This window comes from Corvus hawaiiensis, chromosome 2 (assembly GCF_020740725.1).
Source record: "Corvus hawaiiensis isolate bCorHaw1 chromosome 2, bCorHaw1.pri.cur, whole genome shotgun sequence".
Classification (NCBI taxonomy): Eukaryota; Metazoa; Chordata; class Aves; order Passeriformes; family Corvidae; genus Corvus; species Corvus hawaiiensis.
In genome coordinates this window covers 91,280,614-91,298,092 of record NC_063214.1, presented here as the reverse complement: position 1 = coordinate 91,298,092, position 17,479 = coordinate 91,280,614, and the positions used below count along the sequence as shown (strand labels likewise).

General features: G+C 37.1%; 1 protein-coding gene across 2 annotated transcripts in view; it reads right to left on the bottom strand.

Annotated features, from left to right (window-relative positions):
- The window catches only part of TMEM131 (transmembrane protein 131), a 93,951-nt gene that overhangs the window by 65,598 nt on the left and 10,874 nt on the right, over positions 1-17,479 (bottom strand). For both annotated transcript variants that reach the window (XM_048325157.1, XM_048325168.1), the window contains exon 2: positions 8,153-8,214. In XM_048325157.1, the coding sequence (XP_048181114.1) occupies positions 8,153-8,214 (62 nt within the window). The remainder of the gene's footprint in view (positions 1-8,152; positions 8,215-17,479) is intronic.

The following is a 17,479-nucleotide window of genomic DNA, read 5'->3' as shown; positions in this document are numbered from 1 at the left end:
AAAATTACAAATCACTCTGATAAGACTGGTATTTCTGAGATATATTCAAGAGCAAAAACCCATCAAAGATTCATGTTTAAAAGGAAAAGCCTGTTTTTTGCTTACAGATGTCCATTAAACACAAGCAGCATTATAAATTCATTTAAATGACATTTTCTGTTTTTTGAGCAGGAGCTGTTTGTTTTTTGGTTTGTTTGATTGTTTTTGTGGGTATTTTGTTGTGTGGATTTTGCTGGGATTTTTTGGTTTTTGGATCAGGGTCAATCAAGAGCAAAGAAGTAGCATACCAGCTTAAGCAACCATAGCATCATGGAACTAAACCAAAAATAAATCTCATGTGGCAGCTTCTATAATTACCACTCATTTTTATTACATGTCAATCTTTCAAGTCATGCAGTAAACAAAAACATACAACTGTGTTCAGTTACAAATCCTAAATATGTTTTTGTTTGTTTGGGGTTTTTTTGGTTGGCTTTTTTGTTTTTAAGTTGATCTTCAAGTATAATTCTGGACCTATTGTACTGCAGTCTGGCCTGCTATTTTTCCTGCGTGACTGCACAAAACTGCCAGGAAGTAAAGCAAAACCACTATTTAATGTGTATGTTTTGTTTAATACTGTTGGTTTATCAGGTAAAGAGAAATAAAATTATGCTCTTTAAAAAATACAGCTTTGTCTTTTCTTCCATAAAGGATACATTGTAAAAGAGCAGAATTAGCAAGATATGATTTATATGAAACATTTATTAGATCTTATCTGTGTTGGAGAAGCATTACAAATAACAAAATATTGTAATGATCAGGAAGCACAATGCATGTGCACACTACTAATATTTCAAGATATATAATAAGATAAGTTACAGGAAAAAAATCTCCTCAATTGGATTAATTTCCCAATCCAAATCCCTAACAACAAAACCTAAGGTCAGCACAAAAGAAACAGTAGAAATATACAACGGAGTGGGAAAAAAGAGAGGGAAAAATCACCCCTTTTACCATTACTGGGCAGTATCTATGATCCTTCTGCCCAAAAGGCTGTGTTCAAGCCTTGAAGATAGATGATACTTTTTAAATATTTTTTTTTTTAATTTAAAGACAGCATATAACATTTAGGCTGTTGCTACTAACAGTATCATGCCTTAATTTAATCTCTTATATAACCCTAAAAGGATTAAACTATAAACCAAGAGGATTTCAGTATAAAGATCTTGAGAAAACTTGCACACAGTGAGCTAGAAAATTTGAAGGCAGGCAGTCAGCCAACACCATGGTTTCAAGACTTAAGAATCGTTTCCCTCCACAGGCTTATATTCTCAAGACAGATTTCACAGAGAATCTGTACCTCAAAGTACACCTTAAAGACTCAGTATAATTGTGGAAGACACCAGACAATAATCTTGCATAGATGGAGAATCAAAATCCATACTTTACAGCCTGAAGCTGTCTCTAAAGAAATACCCATGGTTGCTAACTTCAGCCAGAACATAAAAACAAAAAATCCCACCAAACAAACAAACAATCACAACCACCAAGTTAATTTTAATGTCTCACCAATTTGTTATAATAGCTATTCTCCACTTCTTGGTAAGAGGTCATATTACCTAGCACTACATTCAGTCATCTAAACATACGCATCTGCTGCCACTTGAGATAAATGTCCCAGGGCAGCCTGCCTGGTCTCAGAGTGACATCCAGAAGGACATGGTTTCTCCTACACCCTGTGCCATATCTGCCAGGTCCATGTAGATGCCCAGGATAGCCCAGGACATCTCAAATAGCACTGGTTACCTATGTTTAAGCAACTAAACTAGAGCTCAGAAGTCTTCAACAATGATGGTGGGGACAAAGCAAGGAGGCAGACCCTCTTAGTCAAGATCTGGGGTTTCCAGACACCAAGTATATTTCTTTAATGTTAACAAAATTCTCAACAACCAAAGTTTTCTGCATTCCTACAAAAGAGAGTATCCACACCAATTTAAAAGACTGTTGCAGTTTGAAAGACTCAGAACATTTTACATCTTGCTATTTCATAGTAAGGCTGGTCCCTTTTTGTAAAGAAAGGTATGTGCTGCTTGCAACTAAATGTTGAGAGAGCTACAAAAGTGATACATAGATGGCAGCTTAAATCTTCATTGTTGCACTCATGAGCTCTATGATAATAATTAGCATAATTAAAAGAAACATAATTAATGAGGAGTATCTTGCTTCAGGTAATGAAAAAATGAATGCTGTAATCTGAAAGGTAGCTGGAAGTGGACTGAAGTCATTCTTGCCATGGTCTTTCATGACTCAGACTCACATAAGGAAACAAAAACATCAGTTGACTGTAGCTGATGCAACACATGCTACCGACACTGGCTTTGCAACAGTCACTCCTGGGCACCAATTATTTTTATCTAAAGCCTGGGGATGGCAATTCTTCCAGTACAAGAAGCAGAAGAACTTCAGCTGCTCACAAGCAATGGCAATGAACTAAGATGGCTCTTACTCCTTTATAAAATCACACATACGGGAAAGAAAGCTCCAGAGGCCATCAAGTCAGCTGTTGCTCAGTGGAGATCTCATTAGTGCAGGTGGCTCACAGCTCTGGGCCATCATGTTTTGGGTATCTCAGAAGATAGAAATTCTACAACTTCTTTTAGTAACCTGGTCCAGTGTTTGAACCTCCTCAATTTAACAGTCTTTTTTTGTCTTGACATGGGTTTTTGGATCTGTGTCCAAAGCTTCTCATCCTTCCAGTGCACACAGTGAAAAATCTGGTTCCTCTTCTCCACACTGCCCACAGCAATCAGTATTCCTCTGGTCTTTTCTAATGGCTGAAAAAATACATCCTAACATGAGACACCTTCCAGCCCCCGATCATCCTGTATTCCTCTGCTGTGCCTGCTCCAGTATGTCAGTGCCTTCCTTACACTGCGTAGCCCAAACTGGACACAATACTCGAGCTGCAGCCCCACGGGTGGGGGGAAAAATCACACCCCCTATCTTCTGGGTTCACATTTGTTCACAATTCAGTAGGCTGGCAGTTGTCTTTGCTACAACAGCACACGGAGAACTTAGGTTCAACCTGTTGTCTACCAGAATCCCCCCATGTCTTTTCCTCAGTGCTGCTGTCACAGCCCTGCCTATCCTGTGACACAGGGTTGTTCCCTCTCAGGTGCAGGCCTTGCATTTGTCTGAGCTGAATGTCACGAGGTTCCTGTCAGCCTGCCGAAGGCCCTCTGAATAGCAGCCTTGCCTTCCAGTGTAATAACTACTTTGGCCAATTTGGTATCATCTCCAAACTCACTGAGAGTACACTCCATACCACCAACCAGGCTGCTAAAGACAACATTTAGCAGTGCTGTCCTCAGTTCCAAGCTCTATCACAGGTAACTGACTGCCAGCTGAACTCTGTCCTGTAGAATACACCCATCGAGGTCAATGGTCCAGCCACTTTACTTCTACCTACAAGGCCTGTATTCTTAGTCCTTTGGCTACACAGATATCAACGGGCATCACATCAAACCCCTTTAAAAAGTCAACATACAATATGAAAATTCGAGTTAATTAAAAAATATACTGAGACGTTGCTCCCTGAGAACACTATTGCTGATATACCAGAACTGAATGCTTCTTGCTTCTGTTAAGAGAATTCTTTGCTGTGCCACTGAGAATGAAGAATAGGTCATGCAGAAAATACTAAACTTCCTCCAGTAAGACATCAGCATTGCTGAGTCCCACAAAGGTAATTTGGTTCCACATCTTCTGTGTTACAAAGCCACTGCAAGTCATATTAAGGTCCTGTCTCTTTGTCATGTAGGACAACTGTTCTCACTACCAGTCTTTGTAATAAGCAGTTTACAGCAGTTTATGAACAAAGACATCAAATATGTATTAAGCATATATAAGCACACAAGTTTTCTTTTTTTCCCTATTTCAGCTATTCTGCAAACCAGTAATTATCAGTAAAATAATTTCTAGGAGTTTACCTGTAAAAAATGGTTTCATACACTTATGATTATTGCAGCAGATTCATGTTAAGATAAGTTGACTGAAAAGTCTTACCACTTTCCTTTTTTATTTTAGCAATACGCTACTTTAAAAATACTACTACATACGCAGAAGTACTTTCCAAACACTCAGTCTGAATAAAAAAAGCAAAACAAAACAAAAACAATCACTCTAGAAAACAGTGGTCCCAACTATACTGTGCAGAAGAATATTAGATACCCAAGGCAAAAGCTCTAACAACAAATAGAATTACCCAGGAAACAGTCCTTTATTAGCTTAAAAAAAAAGAAAACTTTGCTCTGAAAAATAAATTTTCCTTTACTGTTCACTTTTCAAAGTCCTCAAAAAGTGAGACAGTATGCCAGCTTAGCATGAAAGAACAGTTTATTAAAAGTAACAGTTGTAGTTTACTTCAGCCCTCCTAATAGCTGCAGATGACATCATTGTCAGAGACATGAAGCATCTGTCAGGTCTGGACAAGGGTTGAAATAATCAGGACATATGGAAGAGATGGAGATGGCCTGACACTGACATTGCAAAGTTCAGATGAAGGAGAGCTTCAATGTAAAACTGGGAAGGGAGTAACTGATAGCACACTAAAGAAAACAATGTGCCTGGAAAGCATAGTGAAATACGAACTATATGAGCAAACAAAATGCTGCCAAAAATTTACAACTCATTTTGGCATTACTAAAACAAGCATTACTAGACAGGGAAGGAACTACTCTGTCCTCTTTCTGAGCACAATGTCCCAAATAAATGCTATACTTTAAGTACTGATAAATAAAAATCCAGTAAAGTTAAAGAGTGCTCTAAAAAACCTGCACGAAGAAGTTGTAGGTAGATTATAGCACAAAATTCTCTTGATGAAGAGGCAAAGCAACCTAACAAAAAACCCAAGTGAACATACGTTTGAGAAAAAAGCAGCAGCAAAATCAGCTTAGGTATGAAACAACTATGTACTTCTCTAGAGGTTTTAAGAACAGAACAGTCAAGCACCGGCCAGGCATAGCCCATCTACACACAACAGCACCTGATAAATGTATACATGATCTCCCAAGGTCCATTACAATCAACCAAGTCTATGACTCTGAGGTGCCAAACAACTATATAGACATCTGCAAACCACCTGCTATTGAAGAAAACAACCAAACTGTACACTGCATTTACATTAATACTATTCTTACCCTATGTTCAGGATCTAAATGAATTATTTGAAGAGTTCAAAAAGTTGAGTTTTTAAAGGAACCAATTCACGTGAACAGACAGAATTAAGAAATTCCCTCATTATTTTAATTTAATCCACGGACAGAACTAGCATAAATTTATTTAGATATAAACCTTTAATCTGAACACATATGCTAAAGAACAGAATTCTCACTTTCGCTCTGGCAAGACAGAAGGTTGAACTACATGCTACAGCACTTTCTAAACCACAAACTCTAAGTCCACACCCAGAGAGTACAGTCTCTACTTTTGCTAGTTATTCAGTAGCATGAGCTCACGAAATTTCCACTGTCAGTTTATTTTTACCCATGAAATGTTTTTCTGCTTAAACATTTAAAGATTTATTCTCTTTCAATAAATAGCTGATTTCAGTCAGACTGGTCAAACCAGACTTCTCAACACATTTCATTTATTTTTTACAGCAAAATTCCTGAAATGTGATTGAAACACGTAAGTATTTTACCAACAGTATATATTCCAAATAAGTAAAGAAAACCAGCATCAAGAGGTTTGACACTAACTGGATGGAAGTGGCAGGAATCCCTAAAAATAAAATTATTCAAGGCTTGGCATTTGATTAGCCTTAGTTGGAAAGCAACTCTTTCAAACAAGAAAAAGCTTGCTTCCACTCTAAAGACATCAAATTCTTTAGGGAAGTGGAGATAAACCAAGACTGGAGACAGCTTTGATACCTCACTGATTATTAATCACTTTATGTACTGTATTGGTTATTTTTTATATTAAAAAAAAAAAATCACCTGAAGGTGACATAACATTGGACAATACTGATTTACTACTACATCATGGTATTTGTAATGAACAACAGACATCTGTGGAAGCTTATGGAAAGCCCGAAAGAGAAACAGTCAGTGACATCAAGGTAGGTTTAAAACTTTAGTAACTCCAGTTCACAAGACATAAGCCTGGTTTTACAGCAGTGTAATGGCTTTTTTAAATTGCAGTAAGTAGTCACAAGAGGTCACCATATTAAAATCTACATGAAAAAAACCCAAATTATCTATTAGCTAGAAAACAGTATACGCTATCATTCTGATTAAAAGGAAGTGGTTTCACTTTATATACGTATGTTTGGCTTAAGAGCCACAACCATAATATAAAACATACAAACCACTTATCAGAAATTTTGTCTCTCTTGTTTTGCTTTAAATCAAACATTCAGCAACACATTAAGGGAAGTGGTAGCCCAATGAGATCTAAAGCACTGCAAATTTTATGGTGCAACATGCAGAATTGCTTGACTTTGTCCCACCATAAGAAGTTCTCTTGTCTCTGCTACACCTTGCAATAGTGTAATTAACAATCCTTTTACTTTCCCATCTTTATATGACTTATTGAGTGGCTCACAGCAGTACCATTACTTTTTGGTCTAAGAACTGGTTGTTAATGGAGTGCTCAAATGAGTAAGATAATTACAGATTTGTAAGATTAATTTGAATTAGTTTAAAAAAAAAGGATCCTGGAGAAAAAGGAACACTTAAAATATAGATGAGCAAATGTGACTACATATTCTTTACCTTAAACACTGGGCCAATGACGTGTCTGTCGTTTTTACTATACCACTTGTGTCAAACCAAGTGTATTGTAATAGAGTATGTAAAAGAAAAGAAACTAAGCCTTGTGGGCTTTTTCCTTGTATTTCTAGTGATATGTGGTATCTTCATGCAAGTTAAAGAAATATTCAGAGTCAAAAGCTTCAATAACTGAGACTGTAACCACTATATGGAAAACTTCCACCACTATACCCATCCAAACATAAGCCTATACACAGATATCTATTATGAGAATGTGTTTAGCACATGACAGCTAAACAACTGGCTAATGAGGAACCTGAGGCTTTTTTGTTTGCTTCTTTGGTAGGGTTTTTGGGGGGTTGGGGGGGGGGGGGTTTGAGGGGTTTGTATTGGGGGTTTCCTGTTTGTTTTTAACTTCAATGTTTCCTGTCACTAGTTTACATAACTTTGAAGTATCTTACTCTGGTACATTATAGTCTTAACACCTATAGTAAGATACTCTTGAGTTACAGAAAAAAACAACCCAAACAACTTGGTAGGCGGGGGAAAAAAAAGACACCATCATAAATCTGAAACGTGTAATACATTGACGCATATGTTGACTTGTCTGGACTAGATAGGATGTAGAAATTATAAATCAAGCACTGCACCTGGTAACTCCTCTGCTCCCTTTCAAGCAGTAGGCTATCACCATCAATGAATTTTAAGAAAAATATTCTCAACATACATACAATCCACAAAATGCATGCATATGAAATCCTACTCAATAGAACTTCAGAGCTATGTAGCTCTAGTATCAAGCCACGCTGCTATGTATGTCATCCCAACTACTACTGCCATCTCAAAATTTCAGCAGATACCCTTTAAAATTAACTTTTTTCCTCTTTTGACTCAGACCAAAAGAAAACTGACAGGAATGGCAACATCATACATGAAAAACACCTACTTGCAACAGTAATTACTTCACTGCAGTAACTAGAATTTTTTTAAACCCAGTGGTAACTTGGTTCCAAGAACTGCCTTTAGGTTTGCGAATCTTACAACACTTGCAGTTCCTACAGATGAGTTAGCCAATTGCATCCCAACTCTAGATCAAGATGAGCGTTAAACACAAAGTATCCCCCAATTTTTCTGTGATAAAAGGAACTGGACAGAGAGACAGGCCAGAGAGAACCTGTGGTAAAACCCACCAGTTTTCCCACCACAAAACATCAGGGAACCAGAACCTCTGAACACACCAAAGTATACTGTTGAAAGTAACTTTAGAAAGACCAAAGGTTCTGCAGACTTGAGCTTAATGTTTGCTCATTTTCAAAACTCCACTAACCCATGTGTTTCAAAAAGCAGCTGTCAAAAAGAAGACAAAATGTTGCTAATTCAGATGATTTACTCAGATTACATACCTGCAATAGGTCTCCTTCATCAAAACGCAGCATTTCTATTATGCCATCCGACTGGATGAAAGCTGCAAAGAAAAACAAAAAGAATGAAGTAACTTAACAAGAACCCATTTAGTTATAAATGAAAAGAACAATTTAAATATCTAAAATCTGTTGTATATAATTTTGTAGACAGCTATGACAAACCAAAATAACAACGCAGAAGCTAACAAAATATCAAACACAAATCTGTGACACTAATTTTGCTCGAGAAGTACCACATGTGGCAAATTAGCCTTTTACTTAAAAATGTTTAACTCCAAAGGGAACATGTTCTTCAAGGGTCCCTAAAAAGAGTGATCGTACCAAGCTAACTCCATACTTCAATGAATATGACAGGCTGGGTACCTGAACAACTGAGTTTAATATGTCTAAGCCCACAAAGAGTTCAGACACTGTTTGTTTCTGAACTTCTGTTTCATTTACACACCAACAATCTTAACTGTACACCTGGAAAGCCTCCTTCACACTGCAGCCTAATCCTTGGCATGGTAACAATCCTCTCCATCTTGACAGTCACATATTAAAATTTGAAACAGTTTAGAAGTGTTTGCACTGTAGGACTAAACTCCATGAAAAGTTCATGCCTCAGTCACATATAGGATCCTCAAATGCTCCACTCATTTCCTCTACAAGTTTGGTCAGGCAATTATTTTCATTACCTCTTAAAATGTAGGGGATGCTACTTTCTTCTAAAGACAAAGAAATAAGGGTATTGCCCTTCCTGTAAAATATAATAATCTGTACAAGAACAAGTATGATTTAAAGAGGAAAGAAAAGTTCAAAGAATTCTACATTTTTCCCTGCAAAAATCTGCTCTCACACATACACACACAAAAGCAGGTCTTTAGAACAAAATGCAGTAACAACCTTAAATGAGAAAATTGTATTACAAAAAAAAAGCCCTATAAATAACTCCTCCTCTACCCTATGTCCTTTTTCCATGACTGTCTTTACCATTTACCATTCATCCTAGATGAAGCTGAGTGAGTGATAACATGCCTGTCTTCCCACAAAGAGGAACAATTTCAACAGGAAGAATTTTAAGATTTTCCAGTACACAGTGCGCACTTCTGGAAGATGGATTTTGAATCCCAGTCCGAAGAAGGAGATTTAAACTTTCATCTCCCACTTTGGAGGTCAGTGTTCTAATAAAAACAATTATTATAAGGTCGCCAACAATGCCACTCTATGATGCTTTAAAAGAAAAAGTGACAGTACTTTCAGAAAACAAAAAGCACTCTTGGTAGACAGGAGTAAAGGCACCTACCATGCAGAGAAACGTTAGTTTTGACATATATTTGATCCAAACATTTCCTCACTGGCTGCTTTGGTGACATCTCACTCAGTACCCAAAATTCACTATACTACTTAACATACCACTGTTTGCAAATCCCATTCTGCATCCCTGACTTCGCCCCATATTTCGATACTTTCTCCTTAAAGGCACAAGCTCCACAACCTTGCTTTCACATGACCCAAAGTAAAAGTTAACACAAGACAAAGATTGCTGCAGTCATCTCGAAAAGTCTCCTTTAGTATGCAAAAAACCTGAAACAAATAAATAAAATCCCCAAACTACGAAATTTTATGCAATTACTTTTCAAGCTACCATACCACACAATTCTAATGTGCCACAGGCTGGGAAAGCAGCCCTGCTCAGGTGGAGTGTAAGAATCACCACAGAGGAGAAAGGAGCTCAGATTATAAACAACATGTATGTCCTGCAATATTTACAGTGGCATGAGAAATCCTAGTCAGTTGTGTCAGCAACAACTTAGTATTTTTTTGTGTGTGTTTATTGTTATTACCTTAATGTTACCCAAAACAAACAAAATCCATCCCTGATCCAAGAATCAGGAGTTTGGTCAATCATTTAATATGGAAGAGCTAAAATGAACAGAGGGCAAGAGACCCCAAAAAAAACCCCCCAAACCAAAAAACAACCAAAAAAAACACTGAAAAAGAAAATACAAAAAACAAAAAACAAAAACAACAAACAAAAAAAAAAGGAAAAACCAACCAACCAACCCACCCCAAAAACCACCAAACCAAAACAGCATGTAAAAAGCTTTTACAATATCAAGTCCTACAGTTTATGAAAGTTTGGGCTTTTAAAACTTAAATTACTGAAATAGGTCTGCCAGTTTAAAGTTTAATGCTAGAACAAAGAACAAGTGAATTCTTCTGAATTTAACTGGCAATACATATGATGCAAGACATTCAGTTCACAGTTTAATTTTGGTTTTAAAATCACCAAAAAGTTCTGTAAGTGTACTGCATTGCAAGATGTAAGAAAATGAAGCTTTGACATGTTAGGTTAAAATGCAGAGTATGACAGTTAATTGTGATTTCACAGAAGTATCATGCCTATCCTCTGTGCAAGAATCCCAAATTACAGATTAAATGACACAGAGGGAAAATTCTCAATTTTTAACTTGGGGAGAAATTCAGAATGAAATTATATTTTTTCATGTATTTGATTTATTCAAAGTTCAGCAATCACAATTTTAAAAACTTACAGATACAAGCACACCTTCCTATTAATCAAAATGAATTGCACCTCTGAGATTGGACTTTTTGGCATTGTATCGCTTTCTAGATCTCTGGTCTGGAAACAAAGAATACACAGCATTTGATTGTGACATCAGGCACAAACAAAAAAAATCATTAGAAAACAACTTTTTATATAAATAATCTATCAACAACCAGCAAAGCATAAAAGGCTATTTCATCTAATCACAAATTCTTAATATTTTTTGAGGCTTTTTTCCCTTTGTTTTAAATATGATACACCATCAGTACAAAGAGCAGAAAGCAGCAACCATTCTTCCACAAGGACAACACACAGTGAAGTCCCCAGAAATTAGCCCAAACTTTCTACCCAAGCATCTTGAATTCAGACCTGTAGACCCCGAACACTTTTTCAGCCACTCTTCAGTTATTTCATCTTAGTGACAACTTATGAACAAAGCAACAGATGTTACAGAACATTTTGAGTGGATGACACTGTTAAATAGAAGTGCCATTCATCATTATATCATTTAAGAAATATTTTCAGAGGGCAGATGACAGTGCCAGGTTAAGTCAGATGCACTGCAAAGCCTGGCTGCTGGCCATTTCACAGCAGGCACATCTCAACTGAGACGGTGATGAAGTTGCTGTGGTTATACCTTTTATTTTGGTTTAGACTAACTTTCAAGCCTGCGTTTCTCTTTATTGGTTATTTCATCAAAGCAAGGAAATGGAAAGTAAATATGTATACCTTCATGAGATGAAAGCTTGTTTTTGCAACTGGCTTCTCAGACTCTTAACTCAGGATGAGCAACAAGTCACCTCACTCAAATGAGGCAAAGTTAATTACATTTTAAAAAACCTCCACTGACGAGTCATAAAGAATCACCCAAATCCCTCTAAGACCAGCTCTCAAACTGTCCAACATGGACCACAGAGAGGAGAAAGCCTTCTTCAAAGTGAAATGCTGACAGTGCCCTTCCAGGTACGCTTTTGCCCATTCCAGAATTAGCAGTCGCTCATTTTTGCACTTGTGCTACCTGACCTAAGCAAGTTTACAAACTTTGCAATGCAAGCCCCAAAACAGTTCTTTCTGTCCTTTTACACAAAATATGTATGTCACCAATAGACAATAGGTTGTTACCAATGCGCAAAGTCACTGTAAGTAATTAAGTATGAGATCACTTGGGCGTGCTTTATAAGGTGAACCATTCCCCATGCTACAGAGGAAGATGACTGTTTTCTGCTAAGTCCCTAACAATTTCCCCTGGAAAAACTTCTTCCCAAAGCCTGAGTTGATACCATCATGGTCCATTACCAGTCTAATACTGTAGCAAATACAAATACTTTAATACTCTGGAACAGTAAAATGCAGCAAATTAACAACTGCTGCCCGAGCCATTTCAGTCACCCCTGCCATATGACTGGCAACTGCTACAAGATAGGTACAACATAATATTTGGGGTAGGAAGCATTTCAGCTGTCACAGCGTGATCTGCCACTGCACAAATCAGCAGCCAAGAAGCCAAATTACACATAAGGAAAATAATTTCTTCCTGACCCTACAGGCAATTGAAGCCCTGAAGGCTAATTATAATAGCTATTAGTCAAACTTTAAATGTTCATGGACCAAAGAAGGAAAAGGATACATATTCATATCCGCAGATTTCAAGGCTAGAAAAATCATAGTCTCCTTTCCTCTTCCCCTATGCTGAACAGAATACTTTCTTCTGAGAGGTATACACAAATTCCTCTCAGCAGAAAACCTCTATCCTTTCAAGCTTCTTCAAAAAGCAAATGTAACAGATTCATGAGACTATGTAACAATTTCAGTCACTCTTGCTACTAGGATATTACATTATTTCAGGGTCAAATTTTTTCAGCTTCTAGCTTGTATATCCTTGGTTTCCTCTTCTCAGACAGTAGGTTACTATTAACAGAATATATAGAAGCAAACACTAAAAATACTCTAAGTTTCATTTTCTGTTTGTTTCAATCTACAACCTTTAAAATGCAACTTCTTTGATTAAGTTAGTTTTACTATGAAAAGCCCATAAAAGATATCAGAAAAAGACCATGAACCTAGTCTTTCTACTTGCTTCAGAACAGCTTGTTCTACTGAGAGCACTTTCCAAGCTTTCCAAACTCTTTAAAAATGGCAAAAGAAAACCCACCATCACAACCACAGCCCCCAGTCCCCAAACCACAGCTTTCTGGAACAATAAAAGCACTATCTAGTCATTATTACCAGTAGATTCCTAAATGCTTTTCCCCTGCCCTTTCCAAGAACATCACAGTGCTTGATGGTAAACACCTAACATGACAAAAATTAAACCAACAGTAGCTGAATTCACTTAAATTCCTCAAAGCTTAAGAAGCATCTTTTCACAAATTTATATAGCTAGTAGACAAATCTTGCTCAAACACATCCCTATTTTGATTGTCTCTTGTCCAAGCCTTTCATATTTGGGGCTAAAACAAGAAAAATCCAGACCTATAAACCATCAAGTAAGAAGAAAATTTTAAAATCCTACACATCTAAGCAAACAGGAACTTAATATCAAAATCACTTTAGCCAACACCAGTCTTTAGCTGTGACTGAATCACACAGAACAGAATAAATTTGCATGTAATGCGAGAGCAGTGAATATGCCAAGGCTCCTGGTGCACAACAATGAAAAAAATCTCCACAGCTCACAGGTTATGAGGCCTACTCTGACTGAGATCTGATTTTTAAGGTGGCTGTGCACACTTATCTTTCCTTTAGCCACTGCTAATTTCTTCATTTTAATAGGAAAGTATATTCTGGCATGTATATTTATAAAAACACTATTCTGAAACATAACTTAAAGCTACTCAGTAACAGTGCATTAATTTATTTCTATGTTAATGATCTTTATATATTCTCTTACATGTTTGCAAGAACTGTTTTCTTTCCTAAGTCTTGTCTAAACCAGTTTTACTTCTTTTAAATTGGATTTATACAAACCTGTATCATCTAGTCTCCAAATTTTCTCCAAATTCTGAAAATAGTGTCATATCTTACCAAAATAGGGACAGATCAATTATTTAAATAATTTCTAATTTACACTAAGGTTTTTTTTGAAGTCCAGTTTCCAACTCTTTGTCTTAATGACTAAGCCCACTTTAAGGTAGCTATAACCACATGAGCCAATTACAATGCGCTAAATGCCACTCACTTCTGTCAATGTAATTGTAATTGCTACATTTGTATCACTACTGGTTAAACTGCAGCACTAAACCTGGACAAGTTATTTTTAAAGCTTTGACTATGAATTAACTGCTAATGCACAGTCACACAATTTCAATCATCCTGAACAGTGGAAAACTGAGCAACATGGGGAATACAGGCAGGTGGATACAGAACAAAAAAAAAAAATTATTATGGATGGAAAATTACATTGTAAAAAATAAAATACCATACAGATAAGGGAAAACAGTATTACACTGTATGCGAGCAAGCATTTTAATCAGCTTCAGGACTACAGAAGTCTGGTGAGCCTCAAGAAACATGTCCCAGTTCAGTGTTCAACACAATAAATCTGTTCTCCAAGACGGAAGAGTCAGTGTTAGCTATCAGCCTGGATTTCTGCCTACATCCCAACAGGTGACTGTTCACTGGAAATGTAAAAGGTCATTCTTTTATGAGACAGCGAATGTCAGGCAAGTGAGAATCACCAGCCAGCAGGCTTGCTTTCCAGCTAAATCCTCTTGCACTTACCTAGGCAATTTGCTTGTTTATTTTCCAGTACTCCATAACAAGGGGAAATTAATAATTTTTCCAATTAATAAAATTTCCAATTCAGGAAGAGTCATCACAACAAAGAAAATACACACAATGCAGTAAAGATCACATGTACAAATGTCACACTTGGAAGGCTTTTTGCATAGAAACATATTCATTCTTTCTTCATTATTAAAACCTCTAGCAACCATCCCTCAAAAAGCCAACTGGCCAAATTTGTATTTTCTATTTATATATTAGATTTGAAATACAACCATTCCTAGACAATGCACTTTAATCATCATGTGAAATGAAAAAGCAATACATTAAGCTAAATAACAAAAATACAGACTCTTCACTAAAACCCTCATTTTGTACTACTGATTAAAAAGAATTTCTGACTTTACACAATACATACTTGAGTAAGTTCATATGCACCAACCTATGCCCAAGTTAATACGAGCTGAACAGAGACAGTAGACCACTTGCACTGCAATACCTGAGCACACTACTATTTCACAGTGGGGAGAAAAAGTCAAATGATTTGTACTTTACTGCACACAACAGCACAGTTTGAGTGTATCATTGACACCCAACCAAGCCTGCATATAATCTTTCACTAACTTACTTTTGTGTCATTTCTGCCTTCAGATAAAAGACAAGCTTCTTTACACAGCAAGGCCCTTCCCTAGTAAGAAGAGCTGTCACGTTGTGCTCATCCACTCATCTCTTTTCCCCTTAGTTAAGGCTGATGCAGATTTTTAGGAATTCAGTCACCAACTGAGTTTTTAAAGCTAGCCATGAAACAGAAAGTGACAGCATGATTCTGTTTGAGGACACAGGCTCCAGACAGACAATGAAGCTACTGCTTAGACTGAGAAAGGAAGAAAGAGGGTCTCCACCCTGAAGCCACTGCTCACACATCTGGCTCACAACTTTCACGCTTCAGAAGACAGTGCAACTGTTTAAAGGTTTCATTTACAGTTAACACTGATTGCATGTGTTCTGTGATAGATATATCCTTGCAAGAAAACTACACAAACATACATAGATGTTACAGCGGGGATGCTGCAACACATGTATCAGACAATGAGGCCCGTGGAAAAGAAATATATATGGACTGATTCTTGATAGATGTTTCAGAGATGTTTATTTCTCCAGCCGCATGGCCGGGGCTCTGCCCAGGAACTGAGGCAATCACGGGACCCGAGGGTCCCTGCCTGCGCAGGGGAACACAAACCAACCAATGGGGAATGAGGCTGACCAGGGCCAGGGAAACCCCGTGTCTCTCCCCCAGGGCCCCTCTCCCAGGGCCACATGGCAGGGGGAAGGGACCCCGACACGTAGAAACAGAAAAGATCACTGAAAGTAACATGTACTATACCTAACAATCTGCTTTTATTTAGTTATTTTCTGAACAAAATTACATTAGATGATTTCAGGTTGACATAAAAAAATCCCATTTTATTCAAGTATCTTTATTCTCAGAAGCTTATTCTATATTCAGTCTGTATTTCCACCTTACAGAAATGTGCATTTCTGTCCACTTCAACTAAAGCAATTTTTATTTTCATCCAGTTTTTTTGTAATGAGTTAAAAAAATTATCTGCTATTGGCCAAAATGGTGGATTTCCCGTGGTAGCAATAAAGACCATAAAACTTCACTTGGAAAAAAGCACCAAAATACTACTTTGAAAGCTGCCAGATGCTTTAAGCTGGTGCTTTAAAGTTTTCAAAGATTTCATTTGTTCCTCCAAAGATATTTACTTCCTGGCTCCAAAATGCTTCTCAGAAAATAATACTCAATTCCATTCATAGGGGGGTATGAATGAGAAAACTTACTTTAAAATAAATTTTAAAAATAAAAAAATAAAAAGGAGAAATAATTCTCTCAGCAGGAGAAAAACTTCAGTGCACATTATTTTTAAGCCAAAGAGAACAATAATCCTGACACTCATGGAAACTTCTCAGAAATCATTTAAAGAGAACAAAAAATTTAAAAGGAAGCTAAAGAGAAAACAAACATCTGCAAATAGCATCCTTTTTTTCCAGCTTTGGGCCATACAAAATGTGGCTTTCTATTCTTTCTAATGATGGCAATTTTAAAATTTCAGTATGTTAAATTAAGATATATGCCTATACACATTTTTATTGAGCTTGTACAGACATAAAATTAATTGGAACTACCCTCAAAAACAAGATAAGTTGTCCTGCAATGAGAGGGAAAAAATAACAGTCCTTCCAAACTACTCTAAAGGATTTATCTCAATTTCCCAAGTTTTAGATCAGAAACTTTTCATTGAGGCAGTTTTACTACTCACGTAGCACTGAAAACTGATGTGCGAAAGATAACACGCACTTAATGGAATTCTAATCTTTTTAGCATATAGAAACATTCAATATGTAGCTTGCCAGAAATGGCAGTCTGTTCATGGCTTCTGCAGCCTCAGGAGAACAATGCATTAAATGACAATAATTTTAGCTATTACCATTAACATTGGTCTTACAAACTTACACTCGTATGAAATGAGCCACTGAACAGACCACCACTTACTCAAAAAAATGGGTTGTATCGACACAGTGGAAAGACCTACCTAAAAGGTACATCCAGGATGATTAATGACCTTAATAAACACAGAGATCAAGCATTGTTCTACACACCATAGAAAAGAGGAAGGAAGATGCAATTTTCAGAGTTTCCAAAAAACGCTCCACAGAACAGGAAAGTGACAGAGCCAGGCAGATACCTCCTGACATCTAAATGTCTTGCTGGCAATGTGAATGCAATCAGGTAAGAGATACAGCTTATGCTTGGTGGACACTGCTCAGTTTTCTGTCCTTACTCCCACCTTGCTACCTACTACAGAGGATGTACACTCATCTTACAGCACAGAAACAGCAGCCTACTAAGTGAGAGTTCTGCTCTCCTCCCTGCCCTGATTTTGCCTCCCTCCCCTTTTTTTCTTGATCAGTTATCAGGGTGGAACTGCATGAATTTTTAGAACAAGGGTACGTGGACAACACAACTGTTT